This window comes from Drosophila sulfurigaster, chromosome 2L, assembly GCF_023558435.1.
Source record: "Drosophila sulfurigaster albostrigata strain 15112-1811.04 chromosome 2L, ASM2355843v2, whole genome shotgun sequence".
NCBI lineage: Eukaryota > Metazoa > Arthropoda > Insecta > Diptera > Drosophilidae > Drosophila > Drosophila sulfurigaster.
In genome coordinates, this window is record NC_084881.1 from 7,603,348 (window position 1) to 7,628,886 (window position 25,539).

Consider the following 25,539-nt stretch of genomic DNA (forward strand, 5'->3'; position numbering starts at 1 on the left):
TTTTGGTATCGTCGTCCTCATCGACAACATCGCAATCGCAGCGCAGCTTGTGTGTAAATCCTGTCTACACGCATACATATTCTATATGTATTCGTAACGTGCAACGTGTTTTCAGAGGACGCCGATTTCATGCATCGTTGACGAATATCCAGCTCAGTTCGCAAACAACAACATTTCGCTGAATAGCTAAAACAATCATTGTTTACCAAAGTTGTCTTAAATCAGGCGAGATTCGTAAGCTTTAATAAATTTAAAATATAATTTTCTTTAAATAACTTTAAAGTAAGTTAAACAACCTTAGGGTTGAAATATTTATTCAGGCTTGTAATAATATAGTTATTGCCTGAAAAACTAATAGAGCACATTAAATATGAAAATATGACTTAATTTATATTTAAATGGCTATTAAATCGCTAGTTATATTAGACTATTGTGAGCGTAGCTACTAAAAATAATAAATAAATAATCACATTAGCCGGGCAGAAGAAAAAACAAAACGCGGGGCTATTTGCACGATTTCCACAATGTTAAAGAAGTGCAATAAAAAAACACTCATAAATAAAATGAGCCGCATTGCATTAATGGCTGTTGCAGTTGTACTTGCTGCATAAAGCTGCCACGGCCAATGCACTCGAGAAATATCAACGAGCGACATAGAGGGAGAGAGCGCGAGAGAGAGAAAGGAAGAGATGGTGGTCGCGAGGGGGGACTCCCCTTCAAGGGGTTTTGGGAACTGCAATGGCACGGCCAAACAATGTGGCTGAACAAAGCAAAGAATGGAAGAAAGAACGAAGGGGGCAAGGCAACAAAAAAAAGAGAAAAAGTAAAATAAATGCCACTTCAGTTGCATTCTGTTTGGCTGGGCAAAAATTATATTACAACAATGTGTATAAATTGTGATTTCCATGCCGCATACAGCATTCAAGTGGCAGACTGTAGTCGTCCCTTAATGGAGTCACTGTGTGAAGAGACTGCTGCTGCTGCTACTGCTGCGTATCCCCAGTGTGTTTGCGTGGTGTATTAACGCCCCTCTCAATCTGTTCCAAGAGTTCGAGTTCCGACGTCTTACGTACGCTCTGCTACTTGCTGACTGACTAACTGGCTGCCTGACAGACACGGCAGTGTGTCAAAGCAATGATGGGTACAACAAAAACAGAAAAAAAAAAGGAGGGAAATATGCGTGTCCTCGCTTGGTTGATTTTAACACGCAGCTGTATGCATACAGTCAGCCAGCCAGTCAGCCAGCCAGCCAACAAAGTAATCAAAGCAGGGGCCAGCGCCCTTCTCGTGCAACACATTTGCTCATTTCTAGCACAAAACTTAATATACTGCTAAATGGCATTAAATGTGTGTGGGGGCTGGGTTGCGTTGGGGGCGAGACCAAAGGGTGATACATATACACAGAGGATTGCACAACATTTTTGATAAGCTCGAGGAGCGTAAACACCTCGACATACTTTCCTCATACTTTGTTGCGTGCGTGCCTTGGAGTAGCTAATAAAGTTGGACAGTTTAAGGCGCTGCTGGATGGTTAGCTAGCAATTAAGCCATAAAAGGCACTACAAAAAAAAAAAGCGTGAAGAGTTCCAACTGGAAAAGTTCAGCTTACAGTTGCTGTGTCAACAAGAGAAGCATGGCAACAGCGCACTTTGCACTAATCGAACTTTATGTGCTGCTCTTTGGCCATGAGTTCTATGAACTTTTTTCACATACTTTCGCTTTGCTTTACTTCACTTCACTACAGTTGACTTTGTTGTTCACACAAGTTTGGCAATAAATTCGAAACCTTTAAAGTGTAACCTAATATGGTCCAAGTTTTGTATCGTATCGTAATTATTTATTCGAATACTTGTTAGTTGTTCGCACTTGAAAGAAATAAATATTCATTACCAATAAAATAAAGAATAACACACATTAATTGTCTTTGTTGTTCGACTTCAATTGACACTACGGCATCACTGAGGTCGCTGTTAATTGAAAATTACTACAGAAGCATGGCAAATGCACTGTTGCCACACTTCATTTGACACTATGCACATGCTTCAGCACTTGTCAATTAAGCGCAAGAGCTTATTAGGTGCAGCCTGGTGGGGAATTGCCACTCATTCAATTTCTCAATTCAGCTGTCAGATGGTATATAGAACAATGCTTTTAATTAGCATGATTTATGTATGCATTTCAATTGTTCCGACATGTTATTTCAAGCTGTTGTCTAAACACAAAATATGCTAAACTAGCCCAAAAACGAGCCTAATTAAATGTAACACATTTCTCCCACGCCAAAATGCCACACACACACCACACACAACACGCCACACTCAAACATATGCATGTACTTATGGATAAATATATGGTAAGCTGAACAATCAGTTGGAATCAGTGTGAAGTGCATCAATCAAATGCAACAAAACGGCAACAAATGTCGCTTAACTAACAACAATTGGAGTCTGACTAAAATGTAAGTGGCTTTTGTGTAAGCTCATTAAACTGATTACACCCAAATGCGCCGAACCACGCCCCCAAAATTAGACACACCCCCCAACACAAACCCACACACAGATGCACATATATATTTTACTAACTGCGCCCGTGACAATAGTTTTATTTGCCATTGTTGTTTTTTTGCTGTTGTGTGTGTGTGTGTGTGTCTGTCAAATTGCATGCAATTTTTGCAACAAATCCCCGGGAGGAAATAGGGGAAGCCCCCGATTCTGCCCCGTTTCAGTCAGCCCCTTGCTACAAATTATTGTTGCAGTTGTTTAGCTATGCATTAGATTTGTTTTTCTATTTTTTTTTTATTCTAGTTTTCTATTTTCCTTGTCGTTGCTGCTGGCAGTTCTTTTGTTGACTGTCTTGCAACAGCTACAATAGCAACCCTTTTTTTTTATGCCAAGGCAGGCCACGCCTCTGTCCAGAAGCGTTGCACGTTGCACGTGGATGCTGATTTCATCATTGTTGCGACTGGCACAATAACATCAACCAAGTTGCATTCACAATGGGCACATGTTGCTGCAACTTTCATTGTCAGTGTCATTGTAGCCGTAATGCAGTGTGTGTGTGTGTGTGTGTGATGGTGAATCATCTGTGGCTCAGTTTATTGCCGTGTTGCATAAAAAAATATTGACCATTGAACTGGTAAGAGAATTTTCTGTGCATGACTGCTTGGCTGTAGCGTTCCCCAGCAGCAGACGGGGGCAGCATTTTCACTGCATGCGTATGCAAATTGCGAAGTTGCCAATTTTCATGCATGGCATAACCTCACTTTGTTGCTATCTCATAAAGTAAAAGCAATTCCCAATAACAAGAATAAAACTCTTCAAGCAAATTAATGATGCTTCCACATTTATTCAACAACATTTTCACACTGTTCGTAGTTATTTCTTATAATACAGAATCTTTCGTTGTATTGCGAACAGCATTGCAAACTTCACACGATGAACAATTTTTTAAGTCATACAACTGTAAAGTAAGCCACAAACTGTCACTTGGAGACCCCATGACAATTTGACAAGCTAAGGCTACTTGGAACATGACGAAGAACTCGTATTATTAGCGCACACTCAGAGACAGCCATAACTCAAGTGTCAAAACAGAAGCGAAATGTTATCAAACAATTTCAAGGTTGACTTGAAACTTTGGTCTGGGTAGCACAATGAAGCCTTCAACTTCAGCCAATGCACGCCATATAAATCATAAGCCAAATTTTCTTTTTATTTTTTCACATTTCGAGGGCGAATCTTCAGTGCTTTCACAATAAACGCGCAAATTTTTCATTTCTGAGAAAGTTGAGGGCAGGAATATATTTTTGTTGACTTACCTTCGCGCACATTCTCGTAGGCATCCTCAACATGTGACTCCTTATAGATAATGGAGTGAAAATCAAGTTCGTCCTGTGCGGTGGCATTCTCATCCACCTGGTCGATGATGGCGTCCTCCGCTGTTGTTGTTGTTCTTGTTGTTGTGAACATTGTCGTAGAGTCGGGGAATGTTGTTTGTGTCGTCGACGTCGTCGTTGTGGTGGTATCAGCATTTTTATTTATGAAGTTTTCTGTCTTATTATCAATGGCAGTTTTGTTGTTAATGCTGTTGAGACTGCTGTTTGTGGAGCTCCTTCTTTGAGTTGTCGACCCCGTTGTCGTCGAGGACGATGTTGTTGCGGTTGCGGTTGCGCTTGCGGTGGTCGTCGTGCGATTTGTGGGAAAATAATGTTTGGCATGTTCAACATAATAGGCATCACGTTCCGTTATAATTTTACCCTCGAATACCCCATTGTGTATGGAACCAAATACATAACTATTACGATCCCCTATCACATCGCCCTCATAGATGTGATCAGTGGACACATCAATAGGGCCGTTGCTATCATAAAACTGCAAAGGCAAAACGCAAAATAGAAAATGTTTATATGATGTAGATAGTATATCAAATTTAGTTAATACTCACGTCTAACTTATCACTAAATGTATTTAAATCACGTTTTAATCTAAGATGGAAGTCTCTTCCATGTGCTGCAAACTTTAAATGTACAAAATGATCTTTGGTCACCGATCGTCGCGCTCTATTGTGACTAGCTCTAACGTGCTCATGATCATAGTTGAGTGTTTCATAGTGGGATATGTATTCGTTGAGTCGCTCACGGCCTGCAAAAGATAGAAGCAATATTAAAGTCGTTAGTAAGATACGATTGAAAAATATATAACTGAGATAAATAGATGAAATATACTATCAAAATATTGTATGTAGAGCTAGAAACTAACTTTGATTTATATTTATATTCTATTTGAAATTATATTTGTATTCCAATTTTATTTCACACTATAAATTCTCTGGTTTTTAATTTCTTTCTACAATTTGCTCGCTTTAATTGTTGTTATTAGAGTAAATAATGCTGTTAACGAACATGAACAACATAATTACTGTTGATATGCATTTTCACTAATTAATCGAATGCCTGCCATCACGTTATTTCAAAAGCAGCCCAAATTAAGTCATCGTTATTAATACGCATAATTCTGATTTTAAGTATGCCAGACGAGATCTTAGATAATCAAATAATGTCTGCCTTGATTTGTCATGCACCATATTGCTTGAGCTGCTGTTAGATGATGTTGTGGTTGCTGTTGCCTGAGAGTCTCTTATTGCTTGCACAGAACACTCCATTAGGCAATCGGGGGCACGCCCACACTTAAGCCAAGAAAGGCAACAGCAACAACCCAGAGGGAGAACCAAAATTCACACAAGTAATGCATTTATGCATTTATCTGTGTGCGTGTCTCTCTGTGTGTGTGTGGTGGGGGAGGAGGGAGGTAAATGCATTAAAAATGTTGCACAAGTTGCTGGCAAAGCAGAAATGTTCTGTGCAAGTTGATCGCTCGTGTTGCCATTTCTCGTTTCTGGTTTCCAGTCCATCTGCCAAAATAAATATGTTTGTGCCAGGGAAAACTCCTCCAACTTTGCCACTTTTACACTTTTTACACACTTGCACTTGAAGTTCGACAGGGCACGCCCACACACGAAGAGTGCTTGCTTGCCTGCTTACTTGATGCTGGGCGACACTGAGCACAACTGCAAAAGTAAATGCATTACAAGGAAATGCATTGCAGGCACCTCGCCCAGGGCCGCAGCGAGGGTCACTTCAAGATTGGGCCCACTTTTGTGGCCATTAAATCCCAGTATGAAACGTTAAAAGTTTCATTCGTAAATGCAACAACTCAAATGGCAATGAAATGCAGCAACGTTGTTCTAGATGTTGCTGTTTACTGTTTGTGATCCGGTCAATGTTGGGCCTGCCTGCAGTTTCCTCTGCGTTCCCCTTGCGTTTGTCGTGTATTTTTAATTTGAGAAACCATGACAAAAGGAGCGGTGGGGAGGGGATGGGAGTCAGTTCTGCAGCGAGGGCACGAAGTGGAGCATCCGTCCGTTGACGTTGCGTTTCAATTTCCGGCCTTCAATTAATTTGAAATTGCGGCTAGCCGATTTGAGTTGGATTGTGGAATTGGTTTTCGAAGATTTATCGTTCAGTACGGATGTTTGTTTTGTGGTTTTTATGGACCAATCGGATATCCTATAGCCCGATGATATACTATTGCATTGTGCATATACATAAGTACAATGAACAAAACATTTGAAAATGTCTGGCAAATTAGCTTTGGCTTTCAATGCATCAAAACATATTGAAAAATATTTCTTATTTATTAATATAATTTAATTTGTATAATTGATGTGCTTCGCTTTGCTCGAAAGTTATGCATTTAATTGATAAATATTGACTTGGAATAAGCAAACAAGCAAATTGAGTTTAATTTAAGACAAACCTACATTTAGTTTCGCACAAATCTACTGACTTAATTCCATTTGAAAGTGTGTCCATTGCAAATTAATGGCAAATCAATTAAATGAGAAATGATTTCTATTTAATGAAATGCCGTCGACTTTATGTTGCCACAAATGTACTGTAAAATAGCAAGTAAAACGAACTCCACAAAAGTAATCCTAATGCCACAAATATTTACAAATTCCCAACAATACAAGCATGGCTCGACCAGACACAACCACATCAAATTATCGGCAAGGATTAGCAAAGTAAATACAGATGAAAAATTGACACAAAACCAGCTGCTGGCGAAACTTAGCGACGACAGCAGGAGCAGAGCGAGCAAAAACCAGAAAAGACCTATAGGAAAACTCATCAAAGGAAAAAGCAGCATCAACAGCAGCAACAGCAACTACAAATGGCTCATCAAGCCAAAAAGTTTCGGAATATTCAAACTGAAATGAAAACTAAGAGCAAAAGGAAGAGCTGAAGGTTAATTGCGTTCAAAAAAAACCACAAAAATCGATAGTTAAATGAAAATAAAGTCAGAATGGTTGCGGTCTACACAGATACACACAGATAAAATTCAGCCGCAGATACAGATACAACTACAACTACAACTACAGCTGCAGATACAGAAACACTCGCAATTATAGATACACAGCCTGTCTGCGAAACAAAAAAAAAATAAAAAAAAAAAAAAGAAAAACCAAGAGAATTCTGTGGAAAGGAGACATGTATTTGCCATGAGTGAGGAATTTTAATTACTTAAAATGCGCCAAAATAATGAAAAATACGCAAAAAGCGTGAGAAATGAGGGCTCCACACTCTGCGTGAAGAAATGGTGGAAAATTGTACTGGAGGAAAAACGTGAAATGTGCAAAATGTTAAAACAAACTGCAAAAGGTTCTAAAAGGGGTAATTAAACTGAATGCTCAAGCAAACATTACAAAGTTTTTTGTATTTTTGTTCGCTTTTTCGTTTTTACTATGCACTACCAGGACTCTAGTTCACAGGATGATTGGTGCGGGTCACTCCGCTGGGGAGCAAAGCAAACCGAGGTCACTTTAGCAGTTGACCTAGAAAGTGGACAAAAAGTAACCAAAAAAAAAAGAAGGCAAATACTAGGAGCGCGTCAGCCCTTCTATATAGTATACATAGTTTTAGATATGCACATATATATCCGCATTAGTATATGTCTATATGTATATGTATATTACCTTGCCCAAGTATGAATAGATACACTCGTAGGGACGGATTAAACAAAGACTAAAAGCCCATGGAGAGATTGCACAGAATAAGTTAAAAAGGTGAACAAGCTTCAGCTCAGTTGAGTGGTTAAAGCAAACTCAGCCGCAGGAAATAAAAGACAACGAAAGGCTAAAATAAAAGCATAATAAAGGGATAAAGTCTCGAATGAAAGGATGCTAAGAATAATAGGCAATAATAACAGACGTTTTAAGAGACACAATGAGCAGAATAAGGCAAAAAAAGGACTGTAAAGTAATATATTATGCATATGAAACGATGTTTAAATATATATTTCGTGCACTTTATACTGCACTTTAACCGAAATAAAATAGAATTGATAGCAAAAATGGTTGACCCAAAGCAAGTGCCAAAAATCGAACCATTTCTCAATACTGTTGTTTTATTGCGACAACTGGAAACAAATATCTTATCACAGCTGTGGGCCTGTTGCTTATTTCCTCAGCGAATCGGCCTGGCCCAGCTGCACATTTGGCCCACATAAGAAACGAGCTGAAAACGACTTTCGCTATTTACTGTTGCAAGCTGGCAAAGTGCAAGGAAAAAAAAAAGAAATAAGAATTGAATATGGCAAAGCGTTTGACCAACATTGGGCCAAGAAAATGAAAAACAACTGCAATAGCCCCCGACAATTGCCCGACTTTTACAGCAAACAACTTTTCTTTTTGCTACATGTGCCGCAGCGACGCTCTCTCTCACTCTCTCACTTTGATGTCTCTCATTTTCATTTTTGTTTGCCGTTTCGCCTGGTTTTTCCTCATCGATAGCAATAGAGAGAAAATGTTATAAAGAAACCAGTTTGTCTTCTTGTAGCGCATTGCGAATACTTCTAGAAATGGAAAATAAAAACTAGTCGCACATTGCACTCCCGTCTTTCTCAGTTAAAATTAGTCGCTTTGGGCACCGACTGCTGAACACTTGATTGAAAAATGTTCAATCAGTTGCGGCCATCCCCAAAAAAAAAAAAACAAAATAACACGAGGGGGAAAAACACAATTTCAGTTGTGTGTGTGTGTCCAACCTCACTTAAATTCCATTAACCCAAAAATTGTCAGTGTCTTTGCTCGCATCGCATCGATCCACGTCGTTTTGTGTCAGCCAAACGAGCGTTTAATGCCATCAACCGAGGAAGAACCCAGCAACGCATTGCGAAACCTTCTTCCCCCCCCACGTTTTGGCGTTTATTCATTTTTAACTGCATGTGTCATACACTCGAAAGTCTCCTCTCTTTTTCTCTATCTCTCTCTTCCCCCTACACACACTCAATGATGATTCAATTTGGTTGCAGTAGCTCGCACAAAATGGGCTTAAATGCGCTCAAGTTGAATATTTTAAGCTTTTGGTCAGCGTTTTGGGTGGTTATATGCTCATTTTGATTGATAGGCTTAAGTCTGTCAGTTGCTCCGTCTTTCTCTCTCTTTCTCTCTCTCTCTCTCTCTCGCTCCTTGGATGTCTGATTTCTCTTTGAGATTGCTGCTGCCTCTTATGGCACTGCAGTTTTCCACAGCGCCACGTTTTAGATAAGACTTTCCGAACCCTCCGTCCTCCGGTCGACTGCATTGAGACTCGCTTTTTCTGGTTAAGCTTGACGTTGATAGATGATGCGGGCGGGCATTGGAATTGAGATTCTTTGGGATTTTATGTTAGGTTATTGCCTTCTCTTTGCCAATATATGTATAAACTGTTTGCTGTCGTTCAACTTTTGATGTGTTTCTAATACGCTTATAATTCCTACAGCAGTTTATTCTCTGGATCTAGAATCCGAGCAATAAATGGTTGTAGAGTAGAGCGAATTCCAATTTGCACTAGTTTAATTTTCGTTGGCATAAATAAATAGTTCTCGAAAATAGGCTTTACTTTGAGTCATTAATTTTGTTGTGTGCCTCTTAAGCAAGAAAAATATGCAACTAAGTAAATTTTGCAACAAGAAAGTTAGAAAGACAAGTCTACTCGACTGCGAGATACCCGCTCTCAAAAAGCAAAACAACGCGGTATTAATTTTAAAATATGATCAATTTATATATCACACAAATACTTAAAATATACCAAATCAACCCTAATACCAAGAATATACTAAAGGTTGCATATGGTATATTGATATATTACTAAAATTAAAATACACCAGCTAGGATTCGTAGTGTGCTTGCCCATTCAAAATAAGTTATTAATTACTGTATGTATTGCAAAATTATCCTTGAGGCACACAGCTATAATACCCTTCTACTCTATTGGCAAGGTATAAAAATACCATATGAAATACATTGCACCAGCAAGCTAAATGGCAGTTCAGTTTTATGTCGGTAACTGTAACTAACAAATGCTTTTTTGAACTACATAAATCCCAGACCCAAGCCAATCTGCAATGCAGATTTCAAAGAAAATACCAACGCACAATATGCTTTAAGGTCATTCAGTACATTTGCGTGCAATGTTTAAGTTTCTGAAAAGTTTCCATGAAAAAATGGATTTTTCTTCATTTTTCGTAGAACCATATAAGATGTTTGCTAGGGCAGCTGACAGGCCCCAGAAAACGTAAACACAGGACATCTCTGGTCCGTAACTTAAACTACCAACAAAATGGTCGAGGAACTGAAGTCAGCAGCATCGCGGAGCAGCTGTGCAGGAAACCGCACGAAAGGTTGTCAAATAAAATCCAAGAAAAGTGCAATAAATCACGTAGCACTGCAATCATTTTATCAGCGTAAAGTAAAAGTTTAAGCACTTCCAAAAAGTAAAACAAAAAATAAACCACACGAACCCTCCGCCAACAAAATAGCAGCAGAAATAACCAAAAAAAAAATAAAAATAAAATAGATAAGTAAAAAAAAAATAACACCAGCAAATTGAATATAAATATTGCTTTCCAAATGCATAAATGCTGTGGAATGATTGCAGAAACGCAATTGCCAGAATTTTTTTTGAGAATTTCTTCTTTTTTGCCTTTCATTAAAAATCATTTCAGCTTTGGCATTGGCTTATAATTTACTTTCCCTTCCCTTCCTTTTCATTTTATTCTTCATTCATTTGAATTGCGGTTTATTTTCGATTTCGCTTTCCTGCTGCTTCAACTCGGCATCGTCTTAACTTTTCCTTGTTGTATTTTTTATGTATTCTTTGAATATTTCGACTATGGAAAACACCCAATCAGTTGAAAAATTTCCCCCAAAGTTTAGTGTTTCTGCGTTCTGGGGGCGCTTCGTTCAATGGAAATGAATGAATTGATTGCTGCGCTCTCGTTCTCGTTCTCGCTCTGCAATCTTATATTATTTTCATGTTTTTTATTTCTCCTCAACTTGAGGCGATTTACATGTAAATTGATGGGACTGCCGACCTTACGCACGTGCCCAATAATTGGAGTACTTTTTTTGTGGAACGATTGAGGTGCGGCATTAAAGCAAAGTGAAAACTTTTAAATAAATACAGAGCACGGACAATCTGTGATTTATTACAAACTTTTTGGAAAAACAATTTCTTCTTGATTTTCTTCAAATATTTAAATTGATGAAAAAAAATAAAAACAAGATAAATATCAAAATCTTAAAGATTAGAAATTATAAATATTAAATATATACAAAGTTTACGAAATGCAATTTTAATTGTTACTAGCTGCTGAATTCAAAACACATTTCAAAGAAAATACTGCAATTCAAATATTGAATATATTTAACAAGAATAGTTTAAACTTAAAATTAAAAAAAAGAGCAACAGCATGATGATTTTTGAGAGAAAAAACTCGCTTTTAGTCAAATTTTGTTAGAGGATTTTCAATTTTTAATATGTCCTTGCACTAAACTAGAAAATTGTGTGCGACAAAATTACATGTTGACATTGTTTGCACTTCAGAGTGCTGCATGAAAAGTTCACAGTCACAATAAAAACACACACACAGAGTATACTTTCACAGTACAAGGTAACAAGAGGATATGGCTGCATGTGTGTGTGGGTGTGTGTGTGTAAGTGGAGTGCATAATTTGAAAAACCTCTTGAAAAGCGAAAAGCAAGCAAATTGCAAAGTCACCAAGGACCAAAGAAGTAAAGCGACTGACAAAGACTTTATACACACGTACATAAATATATGTATATATATATATATGTATGTATGTATGGGAGCATATGTAGAAGTGTTTATATTTGTGTGGGTGTTGTGTGCTTTTTTGTACACATTCTTCCACTTTCGCAGGCATCCTTTCAACCTCATCATATACTTGCACTGATTTAACTTTTATTTTCGCTTTTTGTGCATAATTTTTGTTGAGCGGATGATGATGATGATGGTACGTTGCTCTCCACAGCCAAATGCAGTCAGCTCTCTCACTCTTTCTCTCGCTCTTTTGGCCAGCCAAAGCGCATTAAGTCTTTAGCTTAAAGGCAACAGCAACAGAAGCAGCAGCAGCAGAAGCAACAATACAAGCAAACAAACAAACAAACAGGCAGCTGTAATAGCAGCAATTACAACAGCAAAAGCATTGCATATACAGGGGCGCACATACATTTGGCACACACACACACACACACACACTTAAACACTTGCAGTCTTCCTATTCTTAACACAAAGCCAAAGACAAAGGCACATTAGCAGCTGCTGCTGCCGCTGCCACTGCTGCTGATATTGCTGTTGTTGTCCGCCTGTTTGTTGTGGGCGTGGCCCCAACTCGTTTTTGATAGTCCGACAGGGCCAACAGACTTGAATGGCGAACGGAAGACAGAGATTACCTCCCTTTTCCCTTCCCTACACTCCATCCAACGCCATTCCCCCTAGCCACTCAACTAATGCAACATCAAATAGCCCCACATGCGATGTGCTTCTCTCTGAGCCAATCTCTTCTCCATGTATGGAATGTTTAGGTCGCTTTTAGCCACCCAATTTGTACGCAGCTTAAACATACATAACCCCACAGAAAAACGCCTAAGCTGCTCTGCCAAGTGACAGTAGCTGCTCGGCAGCACAATTTAAAACCTTGAGGCTTAGCGTTAGTAGTTACGCTCAGCTAAACCTTTAAATTAATTAATTAGAGCGTTATTTTTAAATGTATACAAATAATTAGAACAAGCTGAAGCGATATAACTAACGGATTATGTTTTGAAAGCGCTTTCATCATCGAGATCTTAAAAGATTTTTTTTAAAAGGAGTTCTAAACTTTGGTTGCCTTCGATATTAATATGGTTATCAATTTCAATCCATAGCTATAGATTCTAAACAGAGAATAATTTAACCAATATTATTCACTATAATATAATACAATGAGATTGTTTTGTATTTAAATTTTATAGAATAAATGAATGAAAAGCTCTCTGCATTGACATACTACTAGTTAATTAACAGTTCAAATAGAAGTAGAAATTTAATTAAGACAATATTCAAATTCCATTTAATTTTAATTTCTGAAAATTATGAGATCAAGTCAAAACTATTCTGAATACAATGCCATATTTTTGTGTTTTAATCAAGCTATTTTGTAATTGGTATTTTTGCAAATTTATGGAAGGAAAACTTTAATTTTTTATATTGATTGGCCACGTTATTAATATGTTTGCCAATTTCAATGCCTTGCTATAATTACTCATGTTCCGTATATACATAAATAATGAATGGTTCAATCATGATACATAAATAGCATTCAGACATTCATGAATACACTCCGAGTGAAAACAAACAAATGCATAAACATGCAATTACCGTGAAAAGTAAATCAGCTTAAATGAAAAAATAAAAACAATAAAGGCTTTAAAGCCGCATGTGTGGATGCAGTTTGTTGGCTGGCGAAACAAAATAAAATATGGAAAACTGTTGTTAAATGAATTAAAGTTTTTTTTTTTTTGGTTTTTTTGTTGACCACATTGGAATTAAAGCCGGAATTTACGAGGACTATGTGTAATCCTTTGCTGGGTCTACTACAAATCGACTTATGCTCATGCACATCGCTAGTCACTGTCCATCTCCATCTCCGTCCTGTCCTGCCCAGTGCCTGTGGCTGTGCACTTGTCAGCCAACATATTTCTGCTCTGTTGGTCGCATTTGGTTACTATTTATGGCAAGTGGTGCGAGGGACCCCTTCGAGTGGCACCCCGACAGTGTTTGAGATTTGTTTATGCTTGTTATTCTGACTGCTGTTTCAGCCAAAAACTCATTTCGATAATGTGCTCCACATAGCTCCTAGAACTGAAAGTCATGCAGTTAGCGCAATGTTTTTTTGCCGGTTACCACATCAAATTTTGTGATAACAAAATTATATATCAGCCCATCGTGTGTGAGGGTATTCGGGAAACTTTGCCAAAGTGCATAAAAAAATGAGCACAGCAATCAGCGGATTATGCGACGTATGAGTAATGAGACGCAACTCACGCTCACCGCACGGGGCGTATGCGTAATATTTTGCGATGCTCTCCACAGCACATTGCCCATCGCACATCGCACATCACGTATGCCTCAACATTTAAAAGCATTTTTCGGTTAGCCTTTGCTTTAGTTAATAAGCTGCTCAAGTGTTGCGTGCGTGGGGGGCGTTGAGTGTGTGAAATTGGAAATTGGGTTTGGCCTGATGGAAAAGCAGCGTGTAGGTATTTGTGTGTGTACATGTGTGAGTGTGTGGCACGATGTGCCAGCATCCGAATTAGACACGGCTGTCTGTAAATTTCCTGTGCAACAGACTGTGCGCGATTGGTGGGCGGCTGGTTAAGAGCATTTTGCCATTAGGCGTTTGCCTGTCAATTTGCATAAACATAGCTGAAGCAAACTCCATCTCTAAGCGCCAAGCTGCCTCAATTTATTAACAACTGACACGAGTCACAGCAGCAGTTCACACAACTTTTCCTAAATTAAGAGGAAATTGTAGATCTAAAAAAAAAATAGGAGGAAAACAGCAGCAGCCCTAATGAGGCAAACTGGTAATTTGAGTGTAACAGATGTGTTAATGAAAAACTTATCGATAAAGAAAAATATACTGAATGTTATTTAAAAACGAGTTGAAGCACTCGGAACTTCAAAGTTGTTGCTATTTTTTTGTAAAGTTTCAAGAAATACAGCTTCAAATGTTTTGTGATAAAATAAATTTAAAAAAACGAAATGTTAATGAAATATTATTTTCACTGGTTTTGAAGCCTTTTTAACTCATTTGTATTAATTGATATGTATTTTATTTTGCCCTTGCGACTTAAAGAAACATTCATTTTATATATTACTACCCTTTTTCAGCTTTAATTGTAATTTTTACAGCTCACTTGTAATTGAAAGCTAGAGTAACGATTTTGTTTCTACATACAATCATAACTACAGTCTTTAGAATTTCTGAAAACGTTGTTGCGATAAGATAAAACTGTAGAAGATATTTACATATGTAGGTAATAATTTTATATGGCAAATACATAGTTATCGGCAGTCCCGATATTGATTAAATAAAAAAAGTAGTTTCGTAAAAATTCTTTCAAAATCACTGGCTTTCTTAGTTGATCCTTTAATTTTCAGAGTCTTAAACGCTATCAGCATTATTATCATTTGGGCAGCTTAAGTATAGAGATAAGAACCGTTTACCTTTGATATAAAAATGAGATATGTATATGGAAATTAGTTCAGTTTTGTGCTGGTTTTAGTAGAGTTACTGTCACCAAAATGTTGTTAAAAATAATACAAATTATATTTGTTCTACATATTTCTGCGCTTTTTTGTGATGCCACCAAGCGGAGGACAGAGTTCTATGAAGCTAATGCATTTCCTTCGCCGTTAGACGACATAAAGTAAATTATAAGACTATAAAAAAATGCATTTAATTTGACACATCTTCTTCCCAGAACGGAACCGTATCGAAAGCTCGTATCACACTCGCACCCTCGCAGTTGTGCCGAAGCAACTGCATATTCATTAAATAGTGGAATCTACGAGATTCATATTCCCAATCACATTCAACAACCTTTTAAAGTGTTCTGTGATGCATCCGTTCAGGGAGGTAATTGGACTGTAATTTTGAAACGAACGGATGGAAGTGTGGACTTTTATCGAAAGTGGAATACCTACAAAAAGGGATTCGGCGACCTAGATGGCGAGTTCTTTTTTGGGATTGGATAAAATACACGCACTGACAGCGGAGTTCAGTCAGGAGTTGATAGTGATTCTAGAAGATTTTGAGGGAAACAAAGCTTACGAGACTTTTGCGAAATTTGCCATTGGCGACGAAGATGAAGAGTACGCAATTCACACGCTAGGCGAAGCCCACGGCACTGCGGGTGACTCGCTCATTGATAATTTTCGCCAGAAATTTACAACCTTTGATCGGGATCATGATACATGGAGCAAGGGCAATTGTGCTGAGAGTCAAAAAGCCGCCTGGTGGTATCATAGTTGTTCGAAATCGTAAGAAAATTACGTGTTCCTTTTCTTGAAACTGTTGCTGAAATCAAATTTTTTTATAGACATTTGACTGGTAAATACAATGGGTTAAACTTCTCAGGCATATACTACGAGAAGTTCAACGGCTTTGAGTCCCTTAAAAGAGCTACTATGATGTTACGTCCAAGGACGACTTTCTAGATTGTGTCAAAGCATGTAAGAAAGTGTGCTCGACTGTAAGATATCCGCTACCCATTTTCAATAAAACCATATTCTAAAAATATACCAAATTAATATACCATAATAATACTAAAAACTCCCAAAGGTTATATTTGGTATATCGATGTAGAACTGCATTCCAAGCCAACTAAATTTTCAGGACTCATAAATACTGTTGTTAAAAGAGTCTACCTTGCTTTTCGATTTGCGGAAGAGACCGTAGTAAGTTTCAAATTAAATTATTGCTGAAGGCAATTAAAAAAGAACAACTTCGTTTTAAAACTATCTTTTGAAAACTACAAATGTTGTATTTGATCTTTTGTTCGCAAAAACAATACGCAGTTTAAAAAGACGAGTAAGATTTGAAAATGTGACCAAATTATAAAAAATCCAGAAATACTTTTCATAGTATTCTATACTGTTAATACACTATATGTTATTTATATACTATCCCTTAGTTGAGTACCAGTATTGAAAGCGACTATTTTAAAAATTGTAGCCCAATATTATTAATTACACTTATGTTTGTGCCATTTTACAAACATTTGTTGATAAGTAATTAGGTGGAACCTCGGGTGTTCTTGCTTAAAAATAGTTGGCATTTTTGTGTAAATATATGCATGTGTGTTGACTGTTTGTGCAAACAAATTAAAGAAGAAATGCAAGTGCAATCGACTGACTCTAAAAATAATTAACATATTAAGTAATCGAAAGTTGCAAAAACTTTGTCCAGTTGCCCACAAATAATCAAGACAAAGTTGACCATTTGCCCCAAACAGGCTGTATATCGAGAGATAACGCCAAAAGGCACAAAGCCATCAGACATCACACACAGACATAGAGATAGAGAGAGAGAGGAGAAACGTGGAGGAGCTGGGCAAGCTGTGTTGCATAAACTAGCCAATAATCCGACACGAGGGGAGAAGTGCAGGCAACTGGGCGACGACGCTGTTGGTGAGTTCAAAGCCGGAGCAAAGTAAGTAAAGCGACACAAGACAGACAGTTCAGCCAAGGGCCGAAGTCTGGGAACAAGCAGCTAACAGCTAGCAGCAGACTAAGGCGCCCCAAAGCATGCAACACAGCACAGAGAAAGAGGAAAGTTTTGCCTTGTAATGCATTACAAGCAATTTCACTTGGCAGTGCGACAACAACAACAACAAGAACAAGAACAACCGCTCGACTTGAGTAGAGTAAAGTTTAAAGCAAAAGCAGAAGTAGAAGCAAAAGCGAGTCAACGAAAATGGCCAAATGCCACATCCATCAGAATATCCGCCAACTTACAATGAGCTAAATAACCCAAGAAAATGTTGCCACCCCCACCTACAACATGTAGCAAGCATTTTGTGTATAGTGGGCGTTTCTTAACTGGGTCATCATGGGTGGGCATGGCAGACTGGAAGGCAGAAAGGCTTTTCCACGTTATTGTTTAGCCAATTGCAATTGTTAAAGGTCCTGCGAGAAGGAGAGACACAGAGAAACGCGAGGGAGGGCTTCAGTCTCCACATGTTTATTATATTGAATTTATGTTGTGCTTTGTATGCAAGCGACGTTTTGGCAAACCAAACGACATCAACAGCAAACAGCCGCGCGACCCTTTTCCCCGTACAGAGCCCAAAACCCCAATCTCGACCAAATAGCACAGCGAATGAAATGGAAATGGAAATGGCAGGCAGCGGTTGTTGCAACTTGCTTCGCCGCGATTCCTTCTACTAGTGTGTGTGTGTGTGTGGTTTTCATTGTGTGTGTGTGTGTGTGTGTGTGCTTTCGCTTTGTCAACGCTTTTTTGGGGTCTCGCTAGTTGGGAAATGGCGAACTCGCATTATGTTTATTGACCGAGATTTTTCAATTTGCATGACTATGCACAGAAGTTATTAACAATACAAATGTTCAACAAACGAACGTCTGAAATAATAATTTTGCAAATTTCAACATTTTATTCTGCGTGTAATTCATCAAGCAGCCACCCCGAGCAGCAATTAGAAATTCAATGAATAACGAATCGCATCAAATATGTTACTTTGAAATGGTTATCAGCAGATGGAAGCTGAAGCATTTGGTTAAGCCAGAATAGACCAGATCAAATGCTAAATGCAAAATTCCACTGCCGAGCAATGTTTATGCATTTGGTAAATGATAAATCCAAAGCAAATAACAGCATTTCATTTCATTTAGCAGGAATTTATGGAATTTATCTAGCAAATAATTGACACGCTCGCAGACTGTGCAAAAGCCCGAAAGTGGTGTGCAGCAAAGACAATATGTAACTGCAGCAGCTGTGTGAAAACTGCAAAAACAAATATGCCAAGGATAGCCAAGGATAACAAACGAAGGATGTGCCAACATGGATGCAAAATTTTAGATATGCCAAAGCTTAAATTGCAATTAACAGGAAGCGTTCGAAATTGATACCGAGGATATGGACTAACTCCTCTTCCACTCTGTCATTTCCACCTCGAGGGGTTTATGTTATGTGTTTATATAATCGGCCTAACTACAATTGTTGTATAGAAACATTTGATCTTTTGTTCGCAAGACCAATACGCAGTTTAAAAAGACGAGTAAGATTTGAAAATGTGACCAAATTATAAAAATCCAGAAATACTTTTCATAAGTAAGTACTTTAATAAGTAATTAGGTTAAACCTATTTTAAAAATTGTAGCCCAATATTATTAATTACTTATGTTCTTTCTTAAAATAGTTGGAATTTTCTTGAGTAAATAAATACATGCATGTTTTGACTGTTTGTGCAAACAAATTAAAGAAGAAATGCAAGTGCAATCGACTGACTCTAAAAATAATTAACATATTAAGTAATCGAAAGTTGCAAAAACTTTGTCCAGTTGCCCACAAATAATCAAGACAAAGTTGACCATTTGCCCCAAACAGGCTGTATATCGAGAGATAACGCCAAAAGGCACAAAGCCATCAGACATCACACACAGACATAGAGATAGAGAGAGAGAGGAGAAACGTGGAGGAGCTGGGCAAGCTGTGTTGCATAAACTAGCCAATAATCCGACACGAGGGGAGAAGTGCAGGCAACTGGGCGACGACGCTGTTGGTGAGTTCAAAGCCGGAGCAAAGTAAGTAAAGCGACACAAGACAGACAGTTCAGCCAAGGGCCGAAGTCTGGGAACAAGCAGCTAACAGCTAGCAGCAGACTAAGGCGCCCCAAAGCATGCAACACAGCACAGAGAAAGAGGAAAGTTTTGCCTTGTAATGCATTACAAGCAATTTCACTTGGGCAGTGCGACAACAACAACAACAAGAACAAGAACAACCGCTCGACTTGAGTAGAGTAAAGTTTAAAGCAAAAGCAGAAGTAGAAGCAAAAGCGAGTCAACGAAAATGGCCAAATGCCACATCCATCAGAATATCCGCCAACTTACAATGAGCTAAATAACCCAAGAAAATGTTGCCACCCCCACCTACAACATGTAGCAAGCATTTTGTGTATAGTGGGCGTTTCTTAACTGGGTCATCATGGGTGGGCATGGCAGACTGGAAGGCAGAAAGGCTTTTCCACGTTATTGTTTAGCCAATTGCAATTGTTAAAGGTCCTGCGAGAAGGAGAGACAGAGAAACGCGAGGGAGGGCTTCAGTCTCCACATGTTTATTATATTGAATTTATGTTGTGCTTTGTATGCAAGCGACGTTTTGGCAAACCAAACGACATCAACAGCAAACAGCCGCGCGACCCTTTTCCCCGTACAGAGCCCAAAACCCCAATCTCGACCAAATAGCACAGCGAATGAAATGGAAATGGAAATGGCAGGCAGCGGTTGTTGCAACTTGCTTCGCCGCGATTCCTTCTACTAGTGTGTGTGTGTGTGTGGTTTTCATTGTGTGTGTGTGTGTGTGTGTGTGCTTTCGCTTTGTCAACGCTTTTTTGGGGTCTCGCTAGTTGGGAAATGGCGAACTCGCATTATGTTTATTGACCGAGATTTTTCAATTTGCATGACTATGCACAGAAGTTATTAACAATACAAATGTTCAACAAACGAACGTCTGAAATAATAATTTTGCAAATTTCAACATTTTATTCTGCGTGTAATTCATCAAGCAGCCACCCCGAGCAGCAATTAGAAATTCAATGAATAACGAATCGCATCAAATATGTTACTTTGAAATGGTTATCAGCAGATGGAAGCTGAAGCATTTGGTTAAGCCAGAATAGACCAGATCAAATGCTAAATGCAAAATTCCACTGCCGAGCAATGTTTATGCATTTGGTAAATGATAAATCCAAAGCAAATAACAGCATTTCATTTCATTTAGCAGGAATTTATGGAATTTATCTAGCAAATAATTGACACGCTCGCAGACTGTGCAAAAGCCCGAAAGTGGTGTGCAGCAAAGACAATATGTAACTGCAGCAGCTGTGTGAAAACTGCAAAAACAAATATGCCAAGGATAGCCAAGGATAACAAACGAAGGATGTGCCAACATGGATGCAAAATTTTAGATATGCCAAAGCTTAAATTGCAATTAACAGGAAGCGTTCGAAATTGATACCGAGGATATGGACTAACTCCTCTTCCACTCTGTCATTTCCACCTCGAGGGGTTTATGTTATGTGTTTATATAATCGGCCTAACTGGGACCGTGTGTGTATTTGTGTGTATGGCATATCTGTAATCAATATTTAATGAATTTCTCTCCTACCATCCAAATGGCTGGACAGCAATCAAAAATTATTAGACATAATCAACAGCCAAGCCATGGCAATGGACCGAAGAGAGCAGAAGAGGACACGAGTCAAATTAGTGCTGAAATTTGTCTTCGTCTAAAGGACAAATTAATTAAATTTTTGTGTCATGCCTTGATGTGATGTTGCAAATTTGAAATTTATATAAATTTCATATCTAAGTCAATTATTTTCTCAACTTGTTATTACATTTCACCAAACGACGAGGACTTATGCAAAACGATTTCGAATCACAAACAGCTGGCGGGCAGTTTGGAGTTGACACAGCAGATGCAAAAATATTTCCTTTTTTGAGGCACACACAAAGTAAAATAATTGTAAATCAATTCCACTTGGAATAAGGACAGATATTTACTTTGAATTAGAAAACATTTAGATTACATTTGGTTAGTAATTAAACAAAACACTCTCCTCTAACTTTTAACTTGCTTCTTGATTTTCTTTCAGACTTTCCTAAATGCCGAAAATAAAATACTTGTAGTATAAGAATAGATATGTAATTTGAAGAAGAAGAAATTATAATTGCGTAATAATTATGTATTTCGCCAGTACCTTCGATTCTTGTTATTCCTTTTTTATTTCATTTCATATTCAACCACATTGTTTTCTACGCACCTCAAACAATCGTAAAATGTTGCAAACAGAGTCATCATAAACAAGTAAGAAAGTTACAGTCGAAATGATGCTCGACTGTGAGATACCCGCACCCATTTTTACTGAAGGCAAAATATTGCGGTATCATTTGTCAAAATATACCGAAAATACTAAAAAATACTAAAAATATACCAAATGAGTATATTTGGTATGCGTCAGGATATAGTACACCATTCAAAGTATACCATAGACGGCACAATGGAGATTGTCGGCACAACTCAGAAATTCTAGTAATGCAAAATATTGTTCCCATACAAAAGTATTTCATTAATAACTTCCACAATTTTTATCTGATCGCAACCAAATTTTCAGGAATCATAACCTATTACAGTAGTTATTGTATATACCAAAATTCGTAGCTCTAGCTTTAAGCATTACACTTGTTATTCGATTTTTTGATTTGCGGGGGCGGAAGTGGGCGTGGCAAAACATTTGAAACAAACTTGATCTGACGTGCAAACATAACAAAAAATAATCGAAAAAATTATAGCTCTATCTCTTATAGTCTCTGAGATCTAGGTGTTCATACGGATGGACGGACGGACAGGGACAGTCGGACAGGACAGACGGACATGGCAATATCGTCTCGGCTGTTGTGACCAAGAATAGCTATACTTTATAGTCGGAGATGCCTGACCTGTTACATACATTTCCTGCCGGCACAAAGTTATAATACCCTTCTACCCTGATGGGTAGCGGGTATAATTTACATTCCATCGAAATGATTATCGGTTTTGCGGCGCTCGGTAGTTGGTAGTTCTCTTCAGCTCTTCACTGTCTGTCTCGTGGGCAAGTTTGTGACCATGACCAACGTAGCGTATGAGCAATTTTGTTGCGTCAGGATTAGCACATCATCAGTAGCCGACAAACGGCGTCTGGAGAATGCGACACACCAAAAATTCTATTTATGCAAAATATTGTATATATATTTATGCATGTATATGAGTAGAGTCCTTGCCCAGTCCCTCGTCCAAGCTACGAGTTTAACCTTTTGGTATTATGCCATTGTACGTTGTGAATGCGGGTCAGCATTAGTGTGTTAGCAACGAAAATGGGAAAGGAAGAACAGAGAAAAATACAAATACACAAAAAATAAAAGACGCACAAAATAAGTAAAAATAATCATAAATTGTTAACAAAGTACACGCCTCCAATGACATCGCAGGAGTCGCAGGACAGCTACCAATAATTTGTTGTACCATCCCAGCTGCTTTCCAGTGCTGAGCAGCATTTAAAGCCACTTTAACCCTTTAGTCTGAAGCGTGTGATTTGGGTTTTCTGGTTCGGTTTTTCGGTTTTGGGTTCTCGGTAGTTGGTAGTTCCCTTCAGCCGAGCACTTTGTTTATTTGTCGGGCTGCGCAAACCACAGAGAGGAGTGCCGCCTTTAGCTGCTCAAACAGCCAGTTAGCTATGGCTTTAAATACAGTCACACACACACCGACACACGTCCAAGCTACGAGTTTAACTTATGGATTATGGGCGTGACCCATGCAAAATGTCCGTGTGAGATACGGAATAACAAAAAATGTTGCCTACATTTGGGCGTTCGAGACAACGTCAAACAGAAAAACCCCGCTAGCCATCAATAATAATTATTATTTCAACAGTTTTTAATAATACGCATCGAAGATCTAAATAATTTGAATTTCACAAAATCAAACTATTTCATAACAAATATTTAAAAAAAAAATACCGATTATGTAAGCCAAAAAATCAAACAATAATTTGCAGTTTACTATTATTAAATCAACTAACGAAATTTTATAGAAGACAAGTATTAAATAACAGTAGTCGCAGAATAGAAGATTAATTTCACACTTAAATGGCAAAAGACTTGCGGAAAACCGCAAGAGAAATAAGAATAAGAACTTACTAATCAAGACGAGGTATAATTAACGCCGCAGCAAGTTCAAAATGCAACAAATTAAAAGTAACAAGAAAATGTTAAGACTACTTAAAAAAAAAAAAAACATGAAAATGGTCAAAAGATAAAATAGAAGAACTTGGTTTGCAAAAGCACAGCAGAAAGCGGAGAAGTGAAGTGACCAAGTAAATCTATGTATTATAAACTAAATGAAGGCAGCTATAAAGTAATTTAAATGTCGACCAGTCGAGGACGAAGCCCGTCATCAGCTTCAAATGACGGTTTACACACATTTAATGAGCGTCAGGCTCCGGGAAAAACTCGTTAACAGCCAGTGGACACAAAGGAACTCAACGGCAATGGCGCCTGAATAGCAAAGCATAAAAGAAAAGGTAGCAAAAGTTTCATGGCAACTCTGAGAGCGCTCACGCACACACTGCCGCACACACACACACACACTGCCATACACAAACACACAGAAAAAGGGACAATTTTCATTTGCGAGGAGTTGACAGAAATGTGGGAGAGAGGGGGAGTCTGAAGTGAAAATGGAATGAGACGATCGATGTGGCCATTGTCCGCGCTGTCAACGCAGCTAACGTTGCTAACGTCGCTGGGCCAACGCCAATCATTCAACTGATTAGTTTGATTTTAGCGTTTCGCTATTTCCGTAATCAATGGAGCTGCAATGGAAGAAGAGCAATAGAATGGACACAGCACAGTGCAAAAAAAGAGAGATGGTTGGAGTTTGGGATGGACGAGGAGAACACAAAATACTTCGAGACAATGGACCAAGAGTAGCGCAAAAGACAAAAACAACTGGTGTGGCAGTAATTGGGCAGTGAGAGCGCATAGAGAACATAGTAAATGGTCGAAGGGAGCGGGAACGGAGGTGTGAGTGGGCGTCCATTCGCCCCCGGATGTGGGCGAGCGTAACAATTATGGACACGGATCCCCAAACCAAACGTAACCAGCACTAATTGCTTGACTAGTTAGCATTTGGCTGAATATCTTCCCACTTCCTACTTTTCCGCTGGTGCCAAAGTGAAATATTGATTGAGTTATTTTTTGGGGGAACTGGGGAAAAAGGGCACGTCAACAAATTGAAAATAGCCATAACAAACAAATTTATAAGGAATTTGTGGTGAAACTAAATCAAATCACATCATAATAAAATAAAAATCGATTTTTGAAATTGAATTCAAATTGACCAAGTCAGAAAGCTGAGATACACGTTATTCATTTTGAATAAAAGCTAAACAGTGTGGTATTATTCCTAAAATATACCAAATGAATATATCTCAAATACTAATTTATGTTTATGATATATTGATATAGTACTACATTCAAAATATGCGGCTATAAAAATGGTGCAAAGTTGTTTTAGATTTACTTTTAGAACATGTATCGATTCTATGCAATGTTAAAGGCTCTTGAATATCCAGACACAATTTGAATGAGTTGCAAAATGCGAACACAATCGACAGCATATCTAATCAGTGCAATGGTAGACAACAAAATTTACTTGAGACCTGTGCAAACAAGCATTGAATGCAGAAACAATTATGTTGTTTGTTAATTTGAGTGAGTGAATTGTACAATGGATGGTTGGATGACAACATTCACAGGTTTCGAGGCATTCATCAGCAGATCATCGATCAAAGGCAACGGAGCGGATACTTGATGCAAACATGCTGGCTGCATGTTTACCTTGTTTATTATTTATTAATGACGAAGAGATACCCGTGATGGGCTTAGGCATCGCTCTGCTTTGCAAATAATACACATTTGATTGGTTTTCCCTGCTCAAACCAGCTGAGGGACAAAACAAAGCTCCAATGAGAGACAGTTGGCATTCGGTTAGTCAAATTAATAAGCAATAAATGCGTGCCATTGTAATCCCCAAATGGGAAACCTCTTATTCTCTGTCTCTCTGTGCGTTCCAATTAATTAATAAAGCGAGGAGATTGTATTGAATAGTAGGTATTAGTTTAACTCAATTGCAAATAGTAGAAAAATGTATTGTAAGCCATCAACTAAACAAAAGTCTTCAAACTTGTTTAGATTGTAGAGACAACGACGAAAATATTGCCAAAGATTAAGGGAATTCAAACGAAAAATCTTTAGAATACTTTTCATGATTTTCGGTTACAGGCAATGTGAACAACAATTGACTTTTGTGTTAACGCTC

General features: G+C 38.2%; 2 protein-coding genes across 3 annotated transcripts in view; one reads left to right on the top strand and one right to left on the bottom strand.

Annotated features, from left to right (window-relative positions):
- Positions 1–25,539, bottom strand: part of LOC133844864 (disintegrin and metalloproteinase domain-containing protein 10) — a 140,460-nt gene that overhangs the window by 32,018 nt on the left and 82,903 nt on the right. The window contains 2 exon segments of the mRNA XM_062279142.1: positions 3,818–4,370; positions 4,444–4,640. Coding sequence (XP_062135126.1) covers positions 3,818–4,370; positions 4,444–4,640 — 750 coding nt within the window.
- On the top strand, positions 15,143–21,536 carry LOC133844202 (angiopoietin-related protein 2-like). Of its 2 annotated transcripts, XM_062278113.1 has the most exons (4): positions 15,143–15,313; positions 15,368–15,926; positions 15,986–16,127; positions 21,522–21,536. In XM_062278113.1, exons 2-3 carry the CDS (start codon positions 15,613–15,615, stop codon positions 16,101–16,103), a joined length of 432 nt encoding a protein of 143 aa, XP_062134097.1. In that variant the 5' UTR covers positions 15,143–15,313; positions 15,368–15,612; the 3' UTR covers positions 16,104–16,127; positions 21,522–21,536. The 2 variants fall into 2 exon arrangements, with proteins under 2 accessions (XP_062134097.1, XP_062134088.1); XM_062278104.1 differs by lacking the exon at positions 21,522–21,536 and having other exon boundaries at positions 15,986–16,433.